General features: G+C 34.7%; 1 protein-coding gene across 1 annotated transcript; it reads left to right on the forward strand.

Moving 5' to 3' along the window:
• Nucleotides 1-4,206: 4,206 nt before the first annotated feature.
• Nucleotides 4,207-21,491, forward strand: LOC147786258 (uncharacterized). Its single transcript, XM_087120871.1, has 5 exons — nucleotides 4,207-5,490; nucleotides 5,629-5,674; nucleotides 6,596-6,799; nucleotides 6,968-7,392; nucleotides 21,375-21,491. Exons 1-5 carry the CDS (start codon nucleotides 4,207-4,209, stop codon nucleotides 21,489-21,491), a joined length of 2,076 nt encoding a protein of 691 aa, XP_086976997.1.
• The last annotated feature ends 403 nt before the right edge of the window (nucleotides 21,492-21,894 follow it).

The raw sequence follows: 21,894 nt of genomic DNA on the forward strand, positions 1-21,894 counted from the left end.
TAGAGACTTAGGAAAGTTGTTATGGAGTTCACATTTACATGGCCTATGAGATTTTCGACTCATGTGTTGTTATGCTATGAGAATAACCTTTTGTGCAAGAACTAAAGAAACCAGGAGACTAAGAAAACACTCCAAAGACAAGTACCAAGAAAATAGCACAACACCAACCCTTAACCACCAAGACTCAAGAACATGAAGAGAAACTCATGTATGATATTACACAATTAGAACCTATTTAGGATATTACCCAACACTGAAACGGTAAAAGATGAAAAATACTCTTACCAACTTAAAATAATTCATGAAGATTCTAGTTATGACAAATATGGTCTCACGATTGACTTGAGCTCATGAGGATGACGTGTTACACAAACAAGAAATGTACACTTTAGGGCCATGAATTCTAAGCATGTCATGAAGATAGAGTGTGTTACCGGTACGCATTACCCTAGGGTTAGCCTATGAGGTTATGCAAAGATTTTCTAGCCTAACGATATGAACAGGACATGAGCATTACACACTCCATGCCCTAAAGTTATCATGATTTTAAAGAATGCTAGGTAATACTCTAATTATGTTCAAGGTGACCCATGACCTCTTACCATGCGGTGCTTCTTGAGGCCCATATTTTTCTCTTCTAGGTGGGATGCCCTGCATCACGGTTCTACATATTCAACCATGCAACATCGTAATCTTGACACACTCACGACAAGCCTTAAGAGAAACTTAAGCCCCATATATATTTTTCACCTGACTTTGTAGCTTTTTCAAACCTTAGGCGAGGTTTATCTACGCCAATCTTAAACATGTTTTTTTTCTTTTTTCGGATTACTGAAAATGATTATAGGTTTTTGTTCAAAACCGCGATTTGTTGAAGAACTTTTTTTTCTTATATCCGAAAATTCGAAAATGTAACCAATGCAAATATGAATACATAAACCCGACCGCAGTTTCAGCATTATTTTCTTAAGCAACAAAAAGATATTGAATCATCTTCGATTTTTTTCGGCAGCTTACAGTGGCAAGAATCTCGGCCATGATCGTACTGGCATTGGTGAGCTTAGCCACCGTGGACGCTATGAATTCGCACTTGAGTTCGAACTCTTTGAAATTTCAGGCGATCAATTGCCAGAAACACTCGGCGTTGCTGACAGAGTTTGGCGACGTCAGCGACGGAGTAACTTCAAATACTCTCGTGTTCCGAAAAGCGATTGAACATCTCAACACACTGGCGGTGGATAGCAGTGCTCAATTGGTCGTGCCATCGGGGAAATGGCTGACCGAAAGTTTTAATCTGACTAGCCATTTGATATGAACCAAAAGATATCAATCATACAATATACTTCAATGAAGATGGGAAGAAAAAGTTATTAAAATTATCAAAAGTTGTTTCAATTCATGCACATTGAAGAAGAATGAAGTTTGATTGTTATAAATTTTGGGTGGGTTACAATTTAGAATTATTGTATTTTAAGACTTTTTATTAAATTTAGGTTACAATTACATAACGGTTGATTATGGCCATTAAGTATGAATGTTACAACTCTTGGGATGCCTGTAATAGTTTCATTTTGAGGCTATATAAGCCATGTATGTTGTATTTGTAAGCAGACTTGGAAAATATAGAAAGAAGCATTTATGCTTTTCTTTAGTCAATGGCTAAGTTTCTTTGCAATTCTATGTAGTTTAGATTGCATGTAGAATCATTCAAGCTCGACATGATCAATCTTGCTTGTGAAATGATTCAAATCTCAAACAAGTGTTCTTGCGTTGAGATATTTGATCAACAAGAATCATTCAAGCTAGACATGATCGATCTTGCTTGTGGAGTGATTCGAATCTCAAACAATGTTCTTGCCTTGAGATATTCGATCAACAAGGTAATCTAAATCTTATTCCCCTTGTATTGATTCCTTATCTTATCATTTGGTATTAGAGCTTCAGGCTCAAGATCGGATATATGTTTCCTTTGCGTTTCTTTTCAATTTATTTTTTTATCTTTTTCGTTTTCAATCTTTTTCCCCTTGTAGTTGATATGAACCAAGAGACATCAATCATACAATATGCTTCAATGAAGATGTGTAGAAAATATTGTTGAAATCATCAAAAGATATTTCAATTCATGCCACATTGAAGAAGAATGAAGTTTCATGTGATAAATTTTGGGTGGATTACAATTTAGAGTTATTGTATTTCATTAATGTAGTTTAAGAGTTTTTATTTACTTTAGTTAGAATTACATAATGGCTAATTATGGTCATTGAGTATGAATGTTAGTATACCTTTAATAGTTTCATTCTGAGGCTATATAAAGTCATGTATGTTGTATTTGTAAGCAGACTTGGAAAATATAGTAAAAGAAGCATTTGTGCTTTTCTTTAGCCAATGACTAAGTTTCTTTGCAATTCTATGTAGTTTAGGTTGCATGTAGAATCATTCAAGCTCGACATGATCAATCTTGCATGTGGAGTGATTCGAATCTCAAACAAGTGTTCTTGGGTTGAGATATTTGATCAACAAGAATCATTCAAGCTAGACATGATCGATCTTGCTTGTGGAGTGATTCGAATCTCAAACAATGTTCTTGCCTTGAGATATTCAATCAACAAGGTAATCCGAATCTTATTCCCCTTGTATTGATTCCTTATCTTATCACCATTTCACACTTTTTATCGATAAAGAAGTTAAAATTCTTGCATCCTAGGTTGGACCTATGACTACTTTATTTTTATAAAGCTAACAATTTTGGGAGTGGTGATTTGAATTTTAATCTTTAATTGAAAATAAATGAGTTAAATTTGTTCCTCATAATTTAATGGTGCATAATTTATGGGAGGGGAAGAGATGCTCTGGGTGAACCGTAAAGCAGCCTCATCTTTGGAACTAATCTCACCGATGTGGTTATCACTGGTGATTATTTTTCTCTTACCTTTTAACATTCTAATTTTTTTTAAATGGTTTCCAAAATTGTATTCTTATAGGGTTATTTACCTTTTAACATTCTAATTTTTTTTAAATGGTTTCCAAAATTGTATTCTTATAGGGTTATGTGTTATCCGAATTTAATAAAGAAAATTAAGGTAAATGAAAACATAAGAAAATTATTTATAGAAAATAAAGTTGGATTGATGACATGGTTTAGGTAACAATGGTACAATCGATCGTCAGGGATCTTCTTGGTGGGAAAAGTTTAAGAAAGGGGAGCTCAAGGTAACACGACCATATGTGATCGAGATCATGTACTTTGATCAAATCCAGATCTCAAATCTCACTTTGATCAACTCACCTTCTTGGTTCGTCCATCCCATCTATAGCAAGTTTGACTATTTCACTTCAATTCCAATATACTTGTATTTTATGATTATACTTAAAAAAAAAACAAAATAGTTAAACCTTGTAATAGTATATCATTCAAATTACTCCCCACTCAAAACAATTTTGAATTATATACATACATTATTATGATTTAATTTAGTTTGGTTTGGTTGGGTCAAATGTGATTATCCAAGGGCTTACCATCTTGGCTCCCGTTACCGTACCCAACATCGACGGAATCAATCCAAGTTCCCTTCTTCTATACCTTTAAAACTTTAGAGTTCTTTTCTTCGTCAATCTCTCTCCCTAATTCTCTATTCAATTCATCCAATTCTTGTTCCAACACTCGAATCGAATACTGCTACATTGTCTCTGGTGACGATTGCATCACCATCAAGAGTGGATGGGACCAATATGGTATCAAGTTCGGAATGCGGACTGAGACCTTGTCATTTGTCGCCTCACTTGCATCTCACCAGATTCTGCAGGTATTGCCCTTGGCAGCGAAATGTCGGCGGAATTCGAAACGTCAGGATCGAAAACGTCACTGAAATCAACACACAGTCTGCTATCAGAAACTACTTTGTATTTTAACTATGTTCGAGACGTCTAACTTATTGAGATATAATATCTAGAGTATATATTATTTATAGAATATATCTCAGATATTATATCATAATATTCTTTATTTATGATTTGATTTATAGTATATTTTATTTTATTCTGGTATTTAATTATTTTATATTTTCCTCATTTGTACTGGTTTGTATCCTATTTAAAGGATATCAATATCAATGATAATACACACCTTCCCAATTATATTTTCTATCTCATTCTTAACATGGTATCAGAGCACAGATCTTGGTATTCTTAAATATCAAAATTTTCTCTATGGCGGAATCAGCCAAATACAGCTTCAAAAATTCGGATGTTGATTCAACACATCCTTATTATATTCACCATTCTGATCAGCCAGGATATTCACTTGTTCCAATCAAATTAAATGGAACAAATTATCAGTCCTGGAGTAAATCAGTTATGCATGCTCTCATTGCCAAAAAGAAAATTGGCTTCATTGATGGCACAATTGAAGAACCGTCTCAAGATGCAAATTCAATCGAATTTGAACTATGGAATCAATGCAACAGTATGATAATATCTTGGTTAACTCATTCAGTTGAAGCAGATATCGCTGAGGGTATTATTTACGCCAAGACAGCTCGTCAAGTGTGGGTTGATCTTCACGATCAATTCTCACAAAAGAATGGTCCAGCAATTTTTCAGATACAAAGGTCTATAGGAATGATGTCGCAGGGAACCATGGCACTGTCAGTATATTTCACCAAGCTCAAAGCACTCTGGGATGAATTGGAAGCATACCGCACACCATTTACCTGTAATCAACGTCAAATACATATTGATCAACGCGAAGAAGACAAGTTGATGCAACTACTCATGGGACTCAATGAATCTTATAAAACGGTGAGATCCAACATATTGATGATGACTCCATTACCTAATGTGAGGCAAGCCTATTCATTACTTGTACAAGAAGAGATGCAGCGTCAGGTAACTTCTGAACCTACTGAGAATTTCTCGATTGCATCAGCAGTGCAGAAGAAAACAACATATTCAAAACTCGCGAAGGATAAATCATGTGAACACTGCAATAAAAGTGGTCATACAATTGATGAGTGTCGATTCCTTAAGTTTCACTGTAAATTTTGTGATAGAAGGGGACATACAGAATATCAATGTCAACAGAAAAATAATTCTAGAAGGGCAGTACGATTCAATCAACGCAACAATCGAGGATATCGATCATCTGCAAATATGGCCGATGTTTCTCAGTTGAATACAGAAGAACAGTCACCTAATTCCATCCCAAATTTTTCTTCTAGGCAATTACAACAGATTGTACAAGCCTTATCTGCACTCAATCATCGTCCTTTTGGTAATTCTGATAATAACATCAATGTTGCAGGTTTGTTTCCAGTATCTGCATTATCTGCATTATCTATTAACTCTACGAGTTCTAATCCATGGATTATCGATAGTGGAGCTACAGATCATATAATATCCAAAGCTTCTGTTATGACTGAACCAAAGGCTACCACCATATCTACAATAAATTTGCCTAATGGAGGGACAGCACATGTGTCACATACCGGCAATGTTTCTTTTAATCCTGACCTTAAATTAAACAATGTTTTATGTGTGCCTTCATTCAACTTAAACCTAATGTCCGTCAGCAAACTTACCAATGACTTGAAATGTTATGTGACCTTTTATCCTGATTCTTGTGTTATGCAGGACTTGGCTACGGGGAAGATGATTGGCTCGGGTAAACAATCCGGAGGTCTCTATCATATTTCTTCATCTCCAATCAAGTCTTCAGCAAATCAAGTATCTCAGTCATCTGATTTGTGGCATTTACGCCTAGGTCATCCTTCTCCTTCTCGTTTTAAATTTCTAGCTGATCAATTGCACCTTAATAATACTACTCTTTCTCATAATTGTAGTATTTGCCCATTAGCAAAACAAACTAGGTTGTCTTTTCCAAAAAGTTCAATAACAACTCATTCTGCCTTTGATCTGTTACATTGTGATGTTTGGGGACCACATAAAATTCCAACCCATTCTGGTTTGCGTTTTTTTCTCACCGTTGTTGATGATTTTACCCGATGTACTTGGGTCTTTCTTATGCAACACAAATCAGAAGTACACCATTTGTTAGTAAACTTTGTTAAATTCGTTCAAACTCAATTTCATACTACTATCAAGATAGTTAGATCAGACAATGGGACTGAGTTCCTATCTTTGCAACCATTTTTTACTTCTTGTGGTATTGAATTTCAGCGCACCTGTGTCTATACTCCACAACAAAATGGAGTCGTAGAACGTAAGCATCGTCATATCCTAAATGTAGCTAGGTCTCTTCTTTTTCAGTCACAGGTTCCACTTAATTTTTGGGGAGAATGCATTTTAACGGCTGTTTATCTTATAAATAGAACACCATCACCATTGTTATCTAACAAGACACCATTTGAAGCACTCTACAAACGACCACCTACATTTCACCATCTTAAAGTTTTTGGTTGTAAGTGTTATGCAACTGTAGTACATCCTAAGCAAAAATTTGAACCTCGGGCAATTCCTTGTGTTTTCATAGGATATCCTTGTAGTCACAAAGGTTACAAGTTGTATGACATGCAATCTAAAAAATTCTTTATTAGTCGTGATGTTAAATTTTGTGAAGATGATTTTCCTTTTTCATCAGCTTCACAGACTTTAATAGTAGCTCCTTCAACTCCCATTTTACCATTTCATGATCCACCCTACTCAAACATCCATTCTGATCCTTCGCCGTCTCCTCCGCCTCCTATTCCTTCTCCAAATTCATCAGTTCCAGATTCACCAGATTCACCCACTAAATCTGATCTTATCCCACCTGATACATCAGTTCCACTCCGACGTTCTACTCGTACCAAACAACCTCCAGCTTATTATAATGATTATGAGATGTCTTCGGGAGCCAATCATTTAACCTCTAGCTCAAGTCTCAACACTGGCACCAGGTATCCCCTTCATCATTACCTTTCACTCTCTCGTTTTTCTCCTACTCAACGTGCTTTTCTAGCCTTTATTACAGCCCAGACAGAACCTAAAACCTATGATGAGGCAGTTGGCAATCCATTATGGCAGCAGGCTATGAATGATGAAATTGCAGCTTTGGAACGTAATCATACTTGGTCTCTCGTTCCTCTACCACCTGGCCATAAACCTATTGGCTGTCGTTGGGTGTACAAGATTAAATACAACTCTGATGGTTCTGTTGAACGTTATAAAGCTCGATTGGTAGCAAAGGGATACACTCAGGTTGAAGGTGTTGATTACAAAGAGACATTTTCTCCTACAGCGAAACTTACTACACTTCGTTGCTTACTCACTATTGCCGCTGCTCGAAACTGGTTCACTCATCAGTTAGATGTTCAAAATGCCTTTCTCCATGGTAATCTAGACGAGGAAGTCTATATGTCTTTACCACCAGGTATTCGCCGACAGGGGGAGAATACAGTATGTCGGCTCCATAAATCTCTTTATGGTTTAAAACAGGCTTCTCGCAATTGGTTCTCCATATTTTCTACCACTATACAAAATGCAGGCTACACTCAGTCCAAAGCAGATTACTCTTTATTTACTAAGAGTAAAGGTACTTCTTTCACTGCAGCTCTTATCTATGTTGATGATATTCTGTTGACAGGCAATGATCTCAAAGAAATTCAACATCTCAAGACCAGTTTACTCGAGAAATTTCTTATCAAAGATTTAGGGAATTTGAAATATTTCCTAGGTATTGAATTTTCTAGGTCTAGAAAAGGAATCTTTATGTCTCAAAGGAAGTATGCTCTAGACATTCTTCAAGACACAGGTCTTACGGGAGCACGTCCAGAAAAATTTCCTATGGAACAAAATCTGAAACTTTCTTCAACAGAAGGAGAAAAGTTGAATGATCCAAGTAAATACAGACGGTTGGTTGGCAGATTAATATATTTAACCGTTACTAGGCCTGACATAGTGTATTCAGTTCGTATGCTTAGTCAATTTATGCATGAACCAAGAAAACCACATTGGGAGGCAGCTCTTCGAGTTCTGAGATACATCAAAGGTACTCCTGGTCAAGGACTTCTACTACCATCTGAAAATAACTTGAGATTACAAGCATATTGCGATTCAGACTGGGGTGGTTGTCGAACTTCCAGACGGTCTATTTCTGGGTTCTGCATTTTCCTTGGAAACTCAATTATTTCTTGGAAGTCAAAAAACAAACCAATGTGTCCAGATCATCAGCAGAAGCCGAGTATCGAGCTATGGCAAATACTTGTTTAGAGTTAACTTGGTTAAGATACATTCTCCAAGACTTGAAAGTTTCACTGTCCGAACCAGCATTATTGTACTGTGATAATCAAGCAGCATTACACATAGCAGCCAATCCAGTTTTTCACGAACGTACGAAACACATTGAAATAGATTGTCATATAGTTCGAGAAAAATTACAAGCTGGAATCATCAAACCGTGTTATGTTTCGACTAAAATGCAATTGGCAGATATTTTCACTAAAGCTTTGGGAAGACATCAATTTTATTTTTTGAAAGACAAGTTGGGTGTGATTGACATACACTCTCCAACTTGAGGGGGAGTATTGAGATATAATATCTAGAGTATATATTATTTATAGAATATATCTCAGATATTATATCATAATATTCTTTATTTATGATTTGATTTATAGTATATTTTATTTTATTCTGGTATTTAATTATTTTATATTTTCCTCATTTGTACTGGTTTGTATCCTATTTAAAGGATATCAATATCAATGATAATACACACCTTCCCAATTATATTTTCTATCTCATTCTTAACATAACTGAAACATCTGACCTTCCATAGCAAAATCATTTTCATGCATATACTAGCATTTAGTAGCTTACTAAACTATAGCTTCCCATTTACAGTACCAACTTTGCTAAACCTAAAAATCATCCATACTTCAATTTACATTCACATTCCATGCAAGGTAAATCATAACATATTCTACATTATAATAAACATAGAATTAAGGCAACAATAATTCAGTTACCTATAATACAGTAAATGGTGTCAAAATTCAATTATGAGTCATATTTTATAATGACCATGCAGTAACAACATACCCAATCAATGATGTTTCTTTTTTTTATCTTACGCATGACATACCTGACGATGACGGGACATCAGCGGTGGGACCATAGAACATTCACAAACTAGACATATCTTGGTCATTCTTAGGTTCCAAAGAGGTCTACTAGGTTCCTAAAAAGGCAATGTGACTTAACACAAACTTTCAACTTAGGAATCTCTATTCTAACTCCTCAAATCTTTCTTAGCCTGGAAGCACTAGGGTTTAGACACTTGATCACCGCTCATGATCCTAGGGTTTTCAGTCTACTCGATGCGTCTTGATCTAGGTCATCATCTAACTAGCTTGACTCTAGCGCTCTAGTCTTAACTATGTGCAGATAAACACACTTTACAAGGAGAACACACAATCGATCACTTGAAGCTAAGCATAATATATCATGAATTCATTCAAGCTCAACGAGGAGATAACGTCCATTTGTTGCTTGAAGCACAAACTACAGTATCCCAATCTATTTTCTAGCATAGTGAAAAGTATTTAAATCATCACGCAGCGTAAATCCTCATCCTAGGGGCATTTTAGTAATTTTTCTTAATATAAATAACATTCTCATCCAAATTACCCTTCTAGTATCCTAAACATGCATATTCTATGTAACGACCCGAAATTTTCTACTTAATTTAAGGTCGCTACTATATACGTACCATAAACATTGAATGCGGAAGACTTCATTTAAATTTCATAAAACATAACCTTTATCTTAAAACACAATCATGGACTTACGTGTTTCGAAAACCTCCTTAAAATGACACGCCAAAAGACTAAATAAAATGAATAAGAGTTTAAGTTAAAAACATCCTATTCTAGCTATGTCTAAGAAAATAAATACCACTATCCTACGCATGTGTCATGGTCTCGAATTGCGATGCCGTCGTCAGCCGTACAGGAAGGCCTTGCCTTAACCTGAAAAATGTAGTAGCACATGGCTTGAGTATTTAAAAAAATACTCAGTAAGTGACCCCACTATTGGGGTTAAATGCAACAATCACATGCAATGAGATTATGAGACCTATCTTTCATTCCGTTTTTCTTACGGTGCTGTCCTAACGGGTAATTTTGGACGTGTACCATATGCTCTACACACAGCCCATACGTGCGAGTATGGGCTCACCAGCTAGTTAGCACACCACTAGACCACTTTTCTTATCCGGTGGGCATACTCTGGGAGCCCCTTAGGCCAGACACCCGCTAGAACTAGTAACCGTCATGGCAGCGCTATGCAAAGCATAATGACCGTTGTCCTGCCATTAGATGTACACGTCTATACCCTCGTGATGGGATAGGGGTATCCTCCCAAATGCATGAGCACACATAATGCATAAGGTCCCAAAACTTTTCCATTTTCATTATCCTTTAATACAACCCCGCTAGCATTATGTACATATCACATCATTTTTCATATCGTTTCAGATATCGTTCATCATTCATATCATATCGTTTCTCATTCTTTAGTTCTCAAACCATCTCAAATCATACATAATTCTAACGGGGTTATATTTCATACCATTTATCGTGATTTCATGTCATTCATATCATGCTGTATATACACAATTTAAGAGACCTAACATAACGTTCTATGCTTTTAACATAACATTTCATCATATACACATCATACCATGACATATTGCATCACAATGTATCATATTATAACCAAGTCATCACGTAAACACTTCGTAGTCTTATCGTTCTCTAACTTATCATAGACTTAACGTTCTTATACCTATCATAGACATATCATTATGTGAACGTACCTTAGTCATATCATCACAAGAACGTATCCTAACGATATCGTTCTATCAATCCTAACGCTATCGTTCTATCAATCTATCACAAACCTATCCCTTTCTACCCGTAACCTAACCGTATTCTTCCATCAATATCTCTTATCCATATCACTACGGTATTTAACCTAACCTCAACGTTTCATAAACGTATTTTACTCCTATCGCTACATTTCGTTTTGTGTATCCTTCTCCTATCCTATCTCAAACATATCCTTTTACACATTGTACTGTAATTATTATCATACAATTCATATATTATAACATATACATAACATATAAGAAGCATATCGATCCACAGACAATTCACACATATCAATATATATTCCAAATTTCTAGTGGATCCTGTTTCCAAATCTTTCCTTTTATCTCAATGTTTCCTATTCACAAGTTTTATTGGTCATTCTATTTTTAATCTATTCATTTGGCTAGGGATAAAAATTTAATCTAATAACTAATCTGACGTGATTTACTAGAATCATGTAAATTATTGACATTTAGTTTCTAACTCAAACCTTGACCATGGTAATAATTGAAGGAAAATCTAACTCTAATTGGTTGTGATTTCTAAAAAAGATGGATAAAAGAAAATGAAGATTTAATATATACCTTATTGATCAGATATATCTTCACATAAATCTACTCTGAATCTCATGTGTAAAAGCCATTATTTTTTTTTTCTCAAGTAAATCTAACAATTATTGTTTTTCAGTTTTTTTTTTTCTTTTCAGTAATACTTTCTAACTTAATCCTGGGTTGAGTAGAGATAATTGTGGGAAGGGAGAGAGGTTAGTGGAGTAGGGGTTTGTTTATTTATTTATTTATTATTATTATTATTATTTTTTAACTATTTTTTATAATTATTTTTATATTTTTATTTCATTATTTATTATTATTATTATTAGGCTATTACCTTCTAACTATCTAAGGCTTGATATCTCGTATTCTAGCATATCCTCTAATCCCTACAAATATTTTCCTAACAAGATTATTTATGTTTCAATTTCATTAATGATTTCGAGATGGAAAATGCATGCAAAATTGGTCTAAAATAAAAAGCTCACCATTTCTTGAGGATCGTTGGAACTCCACCTTCCAGTTCTATTCAACTCCGGACCACTCCACGAAAGTTTTGCAAAATTCTTTCGAGAAGAATATACTCAAATTTCAGGATCTAATTCTACATCAATCTTTTGGATCTAGAGAAAAACCTCAACTAAAAACTCCAAACCTTTACCTCTCAATCTTTCTTTTCTTTTTTTTTTTTTTTTTTTACGGATTTGTACCGTACAATTTTCCAAACCTAACTTCTACAACATTCTTAGTAGGTTTCATGGAGCATCCACGAGAGTTTCTACGTGATACCTGGGAGGCTAAAATGACCAAAATGTCCCTCGAACGTTGACTTTATTTATTTATTTTGAGTTTTTACTATTATCTTTTATATTTTTCTAAGCGTTTTTCTTTTTAAATAATTTTGTAATTCCGCAGGTAAGACTTTCAATAAAATCCTGTAATTTTAAACTTTAAAGGAAAAATCGGGTATCTAATTATTGTGAGACTCTCACGTGTTACACACTCACTTAAATTTTTAAAAAACAATTAAACTAAAATAGTTCTCCAAATGGCATGGAAACTTTTTTATCATAAATAAATGGCATGGAAAGAAAATAATCAATATATCAACTTATTTGTTTTTTAAACTAAAATAGTTCTCCAAATGGCATGGAAACTTTTTTATCATAAATAAATGGCATGGAAAGAAAATAATCAATATATCAACTTATTTAATTATCTCCAAATGAGATTCTAGAATATGGAAACTTTTTAATTCATAATTTTGATATTGTGATATTAACATTATTCCTTTGTTTTTAAACTCCTTATTCGAATCACTCCAAAAAAGAGCTCGACCAAAACTGCTTGGAAAACTCTAGCATCCGAATCTCAATACAAGAAATGCAAAGAGACAACCTTATGCCTTAAAAAACAGAACATGCAACTTTCATTTTAATATAAAAATCTTCCTACCAAAGCAAAAATATGCAATTATTTATAGCCTTGAAAAGGTTGTAACTCTCCTGCTCATAAATACGATAATAACTATAAATACGATAATGACTAGTAAGTAATTGTAACTTAAAATCTTAAAAATAATAATCTAAAATTGAAAAGTACAATGAAACCTCCTAAATTCAAACATTTATGGTACTTGTCGTCCACAATGAAGTTTTTGTAGCATGATTATCACACCTTGTTTCGTATCACTAAATGTGTAAGTTTTTTTAGTACAACAATTATATGGTGTAGGATTTGAACCTTCTATCTCAAAAAAGAGTGTACAACAATTAATTTTTTTTTGCAGGTCGAGACCTACACGCTACCAATCAGCATCACCATTCAAGAAATTAACAAGCTTTAGAGATGAGCCAGAGTGCTAATATTTTGGTGTTGTAGTGTAATTTCGATAAATAGTGTGTTGAGAAAGGCATCAATGATTTTCAAGCAATGAACGGGGCCTAAATATTTCTTTTGAATTCGTGAGCTTGCAAATGTGAGCAAGTCTCTTGGGAAAATTAGGTGCCATACTAAAAAGTTGCCCAATATTATATGAATGAGTACATGGCTGACTAGAACTCTTTGAGAGTTTTTGATGCAAATTGGAGCTATGAAATCATGCTAGATGAGGTTCTAAGCAAACTTAAGCAAATAGTCAGTAGTCAGGTTGAGTTCTCTTTAAGCGTTACAGGTGGGTATCTTATGGGTTTCTTAGAATTTAAAATATAAATGTAACGCCCCACAACATTGTCCTCTTTGGGCTTTTCATTTCGGGCTTCCCCTCAAGGCTTTAAAACTCGTATGCTAGTATCACATGGTTTGCTTAGAATTTAAAATATAAATGTAACGCCCCACAATATTGTCCTCTTTGGGCTTTTCCTTTCGGGCTTCCACTCAAGGCTTTAGCTTTAGGGCTTCCCCTCAAGGCTTTAGCTTTAAAACGCGTCTGCTAGGGGAAGGTTTCCACGTCCTTATAAATGGTGTTTTGTTCTCCTCCCCAACCAATGTGGGGCATCACAATCCACCCCTCTTCGGGGCCCAGCGTCCTTACTGGCACACCGTCTTGTGTTTACCCCCTTCGGGGAATAGCGAGAAGGCAGGCAAATTGTCCGATGTCTAGCTCTGATACCATTTGTAACGCCCCAGATTCACCACTAGTAGATATTTTTCTCTTTGGGCTTTTCCTTTCGAGCTTCCTCTCAAGGCTTTAAAACGCGTTTGTTAGGGGGAGGTTTCCACACCCTTATAAATGGTGTTTTGTTCTCCTCCCCAACCAATGTAGGACATCACAATAAATGTTATGATAGAACGGAGTATGTTTGAAGACATAGATCATGAGACTAACTTGAGATGATTCTTTGACCAGGTTAAGTTTAAATATACCCCAAACATGTTTGATATGCCATATAGGAACCATTTCATTCTTTGACCATGTTAAGTTTAAATATACCCCAAACATGTTTGATATGCCATATAGGAGCCATTTCACTACTTCAAAGCATGCAATCACCTTGTTTACTTCATGTTTCATGCTATAGTGAGAATAGGGCTTATATGTAAGGTTATAACTTATGTATCCTTGTTTCATTTTCGTCTAGCATTGTTTTACGGTTGAGATTTATGTCCTGAAGTCGTAGTTAGTTATTTAATTTTTAATAATAATTTTGATTATTTTATTTACAATTTGATATTACTCATTGTATGAAAAATTCAAGAACGTGTAGTCTTAAACAATATATGATTGACTTACCGACGGATCTTAATAAATTAAAGAATATTTAACTAAATTTTGACCCTCTAAATAATAATAATAATAATAATAATTTCCTTTTCTATTTTTAATTCTTAAATTATCCTATAAAATCTTTTCTCCTCTTGATCTAAAAACCATAAACTCTAAAAGAAAATCCATCAGGATCTTCCTCGAAAATCTAGGAAAATCAATGTAATTTTTAAGGTAAAGGCAAGACGCCAATATACGGTTTACGAAAAGTTAGGTCCCCTTCATATGTTGCATGTGTTTGCATTTCTAACCCCAACAGTGGGGTGACTTAACGAGTATTTCATAAAATACTCGAGCCATGTGCTACCTACATTTTTAAGGTAAAGGCAAGACGCCAATATACGGTTAACGGCTGAGCTGAAGACACCATAGAAGTTGGACAGGGAATATTTTTAGGAGTTTATGTCTATTTCACTATTTTAAGTTAATTGAATATTGTTTTATTTAGATTTATTTTGAATTCAGTTACGGAAGGTTTTATTTTGGGAGATAGGTTTGTTTTTGGATTTGTGAATCTATATGAAATACTTTGTTGTGTTTTTGGAAGGTTATTTATGATAAGCTCCCGCATAATGAATTATGTATGCATGGGTGACATCAGCCTTGAAAATAGGTCCAAGAGTAACATGTGGTCTATTGAAATGTTGTAACTCTCATCCCCACCAATACTAGGCCAATATCTAATTGCAACTTAAAACCTTAAAAATAATAATCTAAAATTAAAAAATTAAACTTCCTAAATCTAAACATATATCCCCTCAAGTTTTTATGGTATGATTAAAATACTTTATTTTATATCATTAAATGTTTAATTTTTATTTTATTAGTACAACAACAATAGGATCCGAACCTCTTATTCCAAATAAGAGAACGTATATAAATTACTATGACATTATAGTCATGTTAGTGGCATTTTTAAACTAAAACACCTAAATTAGAAATAATTACTGCGAAACTACGAGATCTTCCGTTCTTGCAACCTCCAGTTTGTCAACCTCCACCAATCTAACTACAAAGCCGCATGTTTCATGCTCACTAAACATGTTTGATATATCACCCACGAGCCATTTCACTACTTCAAAGTATGTAAAAACGTGTTTGACTTCCTACTTTAATTTTGTATGATTCATGATTATAAAAAAAGTCTGTCTAAGCATGATTAGAACGGCTATATTGAGAATAGACATTATATGTAAAGTTATGAATTTATATATCCTTGTTTCATCAATGTCTAGCCTGGTTTTACTATTGAAATTTGTCATATGTCTAAAATTTCATGAGCAAAAGAATTCAGGTAGTAGGTTTGTGGCTCACGTGCTTCACCTTAAAATACTTAACTTTAACTTCATCTTTCTCACTTTGTTCAAGACTTGCTTCCTTCCATCAACTAGATCAATATTTAATCCATTTCTTGCATTACATTGTCCCCTGAGTAATAATAATTTGTTTTTATATCAATACTTTAATTTCATATTTACATATTTCATAGTGGCGCAATTTTCTTTCGACACTACCACTTTTAATATCTGTAGCAGACTATATGATATTGTCGTCCATCAAGCTTCCTTGGTCATTTTCATTTTAAACTATTTACTCGTTAATATTGGTACATTACTTTCCATCTCTATTGTCATAATATTGTGTATTTCAACTATGTTCAAGACGTCTAACTGAAACATCTAACTGTAACGACCCAAAAAAAAGAATAATAATAATAATAATAATAATTAAATAACTAAAATAATATTTTCCCTAAACTAATCTCCACTAACCCCTCCCTCTCCCAACTATCTCTCTTCAACCAATTCAGTCAAAATCCCAAATCAGAATACAGTATTCATCGGTGGTTCCTACAATAAAAAAAAGAAAAAGAAAAAAATACCAACAACCAGATTTACAACAGAGCTGGAAATTTAATTATTGGAGAGAGATCTTGCTTTCTTATTACGGTAAGTCATATTTCAGATCTCTGTTTCATTTATCAGATCTCTTTTTCATTTATCCTATCGATTTTCTTTCCTTTGTCTAATTATTCAAAATCAGATCTCTTTAGATCTCTTTTCCCTGCCCATCTATTTAGATTTTCTCCTTTGTCTAATTATTCAAAATCAGATCTCTTTAGATCTCTTTTCCCTGCCCATCTATTTAGATTTTCGTTATCAGTTCTATAACCGAGGCTAATATCTGTCAATAGAATAAAAAAAAATATATACAGAACAGAGAGAAAAGAAGTAAATACAGAACAGAGAGAAAAAAATGGAAGAAAAGAAGTAAATACAGAACAGAGAGAAAAAAATGGAAGATAAGAAGTAAATACATACAGAACATAGAGGAAAAAATGGAAGATAAGAAGTAAATACAGAACAAAAAAATGGAAGATAAGAAGTAAATACATACAGAACATAGAGGAAAAAATGGAAGATAAGAAGTAAATACAGAACAGAGGAGAGAGAAAAAAATAGAAGTAAATACAGAACAGAGGAGAGAGGAAAAAATGGAAGATAAGAAGTAAATACAGAACAGAGAGGAAAAAATAAGAAGTAAATACAGAACAGAGAGGAAAAAATGGAAGATAAGAAGTAAATACAGAATAGAGAGGAAAGAAAAGATTCAGTTTAAAAAAAAATTAACAAGTAAATAAGGAAGGAAAGATTTGGGAAGAAGAATTTATATGTGAGATAAAAATTAACAAGTAAATAAAGATTCAGTTTAAAAAAAAATTAACAAGTAAATAAGGAAGGAAAGATTTGGGAAGAAGAATTTATATGTGAGATAAAAATTAACAAGTAAATAAGGAAGGAAAGATTTGGGAAGAAGAATTTATATGTGAGATCTGTGAATTTGAATGATAACATAATTAAAAGAAAGAAAAAAAGAAAGAGAGAAGAATTTATATGTGAGATCTGTGAATTTGAATGATAACATAATTAAAAGAAAGAAAAAAAGAAGAGAAAACTAGAGAAAGGGAAGATTTAGAAAGAAGAATTAATTAGAATACAGTAAAAAGACAGAGAGCAGCCTGGAGAGAAGAGAAAACTAGAGAAAGGGAAGATTTGGAAAGAAGAATTAATTAGAATACAGTCAAAAGACAGAGAGCAGCCTGGAGAGATATATAGGAGGCCAAATACTGTAAACAAAATCAAAAGGGAGGAGAGACATGAAGAAATGCAGAGAAAAGAAAAAAAAATAAATAAAGAGACAAAATCAAAAGGAAAGAAAGAATTAATGCATACTGTAAACAAAATCAAAAGGGAGGAGAGACATGAAGAAATGCAGAAAAAAGAAAAATAAATAAATAAATAGACAAAATCAAAAGGAAAGAAAGAATTAATGCAGAGAAAAGAAAAAATAAATAAATAAAGAGGGCAGGACAAAATAGAAGGAGTACAAAAAAAAATAATAAAGAGAGGAGGACAGAAATAACAGAGAAAATAAATACTAAATCAAAAGACAGAGAAAAACAAAACTTAATCGATGGGATTGACCAATAATATGATCAATAAGAATCGATTAAAAAATTGGTGAAGAATATGTTTTGAACAAAAATTGAGAGAAAAAGCGAGTATAGGAAGAATATCAGAAGACAAGAAAGTAGTCACTCGAAATAAAAAATAGAAAATGAAATCTTAATATAAATAGAATATATATATAATATGTATATATATTTAGATGTATATTATAACGTTCCAAGACTTTATCCATGCAAAGTCTTTAATGCTCGCATGAAGTTTAGCACATGAACCATGGTAAGAGTTAGAGAATTGAACATGAAATTGATGCTATGGATTCATATAGGTTGGGTTGGATACAAAGGGGAAAATCGAACTTTAATTAAGGATAAATTGGTGACACCCGTATAAGCTAACCAGGTAAGTGGTCTTACTATAAGATAGGCTAAAAATTGTATGAGTTACGATGATGTATGAACTATGTCGTACGATGCAGTATGTGAGTTATGATGATGTATGAGTTATGATGATGTGTGAGTTACGATACTTGATGATATGCTCAGTATATATATATTTTGATGAATGTCGTACTTGATATGTTTGATGTACTTTGTGGCAATATGATGAGTATGATGATTGTGTGACGTTTACCTTAATATGATGACGTTTCCATATTGAGCATGCTATATGATGATGAGTGCCATATTGCATCATGTCGTTAGATCGACATAGGACACAACCCTAAGAGCGTGAAAATGATATTAATATAAATATCCACGAGTATTTGTTACCTAGAGTAACAAAGAGATGAGACTAGAGGGTTGTGTTAGAAGAGACATTATGAGGATTTAGAGGGACCTCATGCATATTGTTTGTTCAAAAGCATAGGGCTACTTCCCCTAGAGATGATGAGTGCGGACGCGCACCATATGATGAGCGCGAATGCGCACAGGTGCGAATGCACACAGATGAGGGTGTTCATGAGGCGCATAACACTATGGGGTTCTGCTGACCTCCGGACGTCGCTACAGATTAGCTTGATCAGAGGGTCCAGGAGGTGTGCGAGCGCCCTGGAGATTGACACTCGCACGTGTGAGTTGTGTGTAGGGAAGTACTACACATCCAATTTTTCCGAGACTGGAGGCCACTTCTAAGATGATTAGAGATAGGTCCCTAAATCATGATTGCATGTGTTTGCATTTGCATGGCCCCTATAGTGCGGCCACTTACTGAGTATTCTTTGAAATACTCAGGCCGTGTGCCACATCATTTTTCAGGTAAAGGCAAGGCGCACTTGTACGGAGGACGGCGGCATCACGAGCAGAGACTATTGCACGTGCATAGGGAAGATTCATATTTAAATTTCTAGTCTTAAGTTAGAATAGGTTGTTTTGCATTTCATTGTTTTAAATTATTTTGTATTTGTTTTTGTTTTCTCTAAATTTCAGTATTTCATATTTAAACACGTAAGACCATGGCTGTGTTTTCCAGAGAAGAAGTTGTTTTAAACGTTTTTTTGAAGTTTACGTTATCAACTATGTTCATGTAAGAGTTATATTTCCACATTATAGATGAGCATGAGACGTTAGTAGCGACTCTGAGTATGTGGAAATTTAGGGTCGTTGCAGTTGGTATCAGAGCTCTAGGTTTTAGATTCTGTAGACTAGCCTACAATGTAGGCTTGACACGTTCCATGGTCCCAACGTCGATGCCCCGTTACCGTCAGGTACGCCTTGCACAAGATAAGAAAAGAGAAACGTTTTCAAACTCGCATGCATTTTTATGTTAATGTTACTTAAATTGTTGTCACGTATTTATTTAAGAGCATGATGTGATGTGTTGCATGCTGAGTGATTTTGTTTGCAATATGATGTGAACTTAGTAGATGTGATGCATAGCATAATTTCATAGGTAATGAGCCTTAGACTTAAGAGATGCTATCTTGGTTTCTAGAACCATGCTGCCTAGTCCATGCGAAAGAGTAAGACGAGGAAGGGGACGACCTCCTATTAGAGATAGAGGACGACGTGAGGCTGAAGAGAGCCCACCTCGAGAGGGATCAGAGACAGGGTTTGAATTAGAACCCTTATTGTATGTATGGTCGGAAAGCAGCCCTGAGAGGGTAGACGTAGTAACTAAGGATAGAGTAAAGAATGATTAAGCAATAGTAGCCAACCAAACTCTAAGCGTAGTCCTAATAGTAGTAAAGATGACCGACTTCAACGTAGTACTAGGCATGGATAGACTAGTTGCAAACCGTGCTAGTATAGACTGTCGCAAAAAAAAAAATATAATGATATTCTCGCCACCGGTGTGACCTAACTTTAAATTTAAATGCACAAGTACTAGGACTACCCCAAATGTAGTCTCGATGATGAAAGCAAAGAGATTAGTCCAACAAGGCGGTTGAACTATATTAGTAGGTGTTGTAGACGAAAGAGGAAAAGAAAAGACCCTTGAAAACTTGTCAATAGTAAAGGAGTTCTCAGATGTATTTCTGGACGACCTACCTGGAATACCCCTTCCCGAGCGGTCGACTTCATCATCGAACTCGAGCTGGGAACTGGACCTATTTCTAAAGCACCCTATCGCATGGCGCTAGCAGAGTTGAAGGAACTCAAGGCGCAATTACAAGACTTACGGGGTTATGTATGAGGTCCCACTAGTCCTACAGTTATCATTTAATGAACATAACCCCGTGTCACGTTTTCATGCTTACATGTCATTCTCATTCTCATTTCGTTACATATCATACATATTCCTAGCGGGGTTATGTATCATGCAATTTATCATATTTCATGTCATACAATTCATTCAGTTACATTCCAATACTCATACAATAAGCCATAATCGTACAAGGGCCACACATCGTCACATGCATTTATATCACATCAACTAAGCAGCATAAATAACATACATTCACGTTCACATGATTTCGTACTCAAGCACATTAAGCTAGCATACAATTTAATGACACGTGCATAACCACGGGCACGTGCCAACATACAGCAATTAACGCGTAACCTACAACGGGTGAGAGCCACTTACTTGGTAGGCCTTAGCTGAAGTACTCCCTAGAATATAACGTAAGCTCCTAGCTCCTCGTGGACGTTCTACGCTTCCGTTGGTGGTTGGTTCCTATTGGTTCATGAGTCACTTCCGTTAGTATTTCACAAATAATAATAAATTTCCAACTGGAATTTGTGAAATACGACCTTAAAATGTTCCCTTTTACCTTAAACAGGGCCGAAACCAGGTTCGGGAGGGTCGGAATGGTGTCAAACGGGCTGGAAACAGGTTTCCCGAGCCGAATAAGCCGCCGGAGCCGAGGAGCCGCCGCCGAGCCGATGAAGCCGCCTGAGCCAAGAGGAGTCGCACTGCAGACGTGCCACGTGGCACAATCAGAGGGACCTGACCAAATATTGAGTCGAAAGCATAATTTTACAAAATGGAGTTCACTTTTTTCAATATAAGGTAAGTCATTGAATTACCGTTGAGTGTTGATTTCAGAACTTGAAAATGGGATCCCACCTTCTCAATGTTTCGAGAGGGGCTTAGTTTCTAATTAGATCATAAATAAATTATTTATAAGAGAATGGATGTTATTCGGGCAAAAAATGTAATTGTAGGTGTAAAATAAACTTTAACCCAATTATAATTATGAACAACTCACAAATAATTGACTAGCTTGTGATGATTATATATTAATGGAGACGAAGAATTTAATTTTTCATAATAATTTTTGTTATTTGATTTATAATTTA

The sequence above is a fragment of the Cucurbita pepo genome, unplaced genomic scaffold (genome assembly GCF_057944985.1).
Source record: "Cucurbita pepo subsp. pepo isolate OVF unplaced genomic scaffold, ASM5794498v1 scafford_3, whole genome shotgun sequence".
NCBI lineage: Eukaryota > Viridiplantae > Streptophyta > Magnoliopsida > Cucurbitales > Cucurbitaceae > Cucurbita > Cucurbita pepo.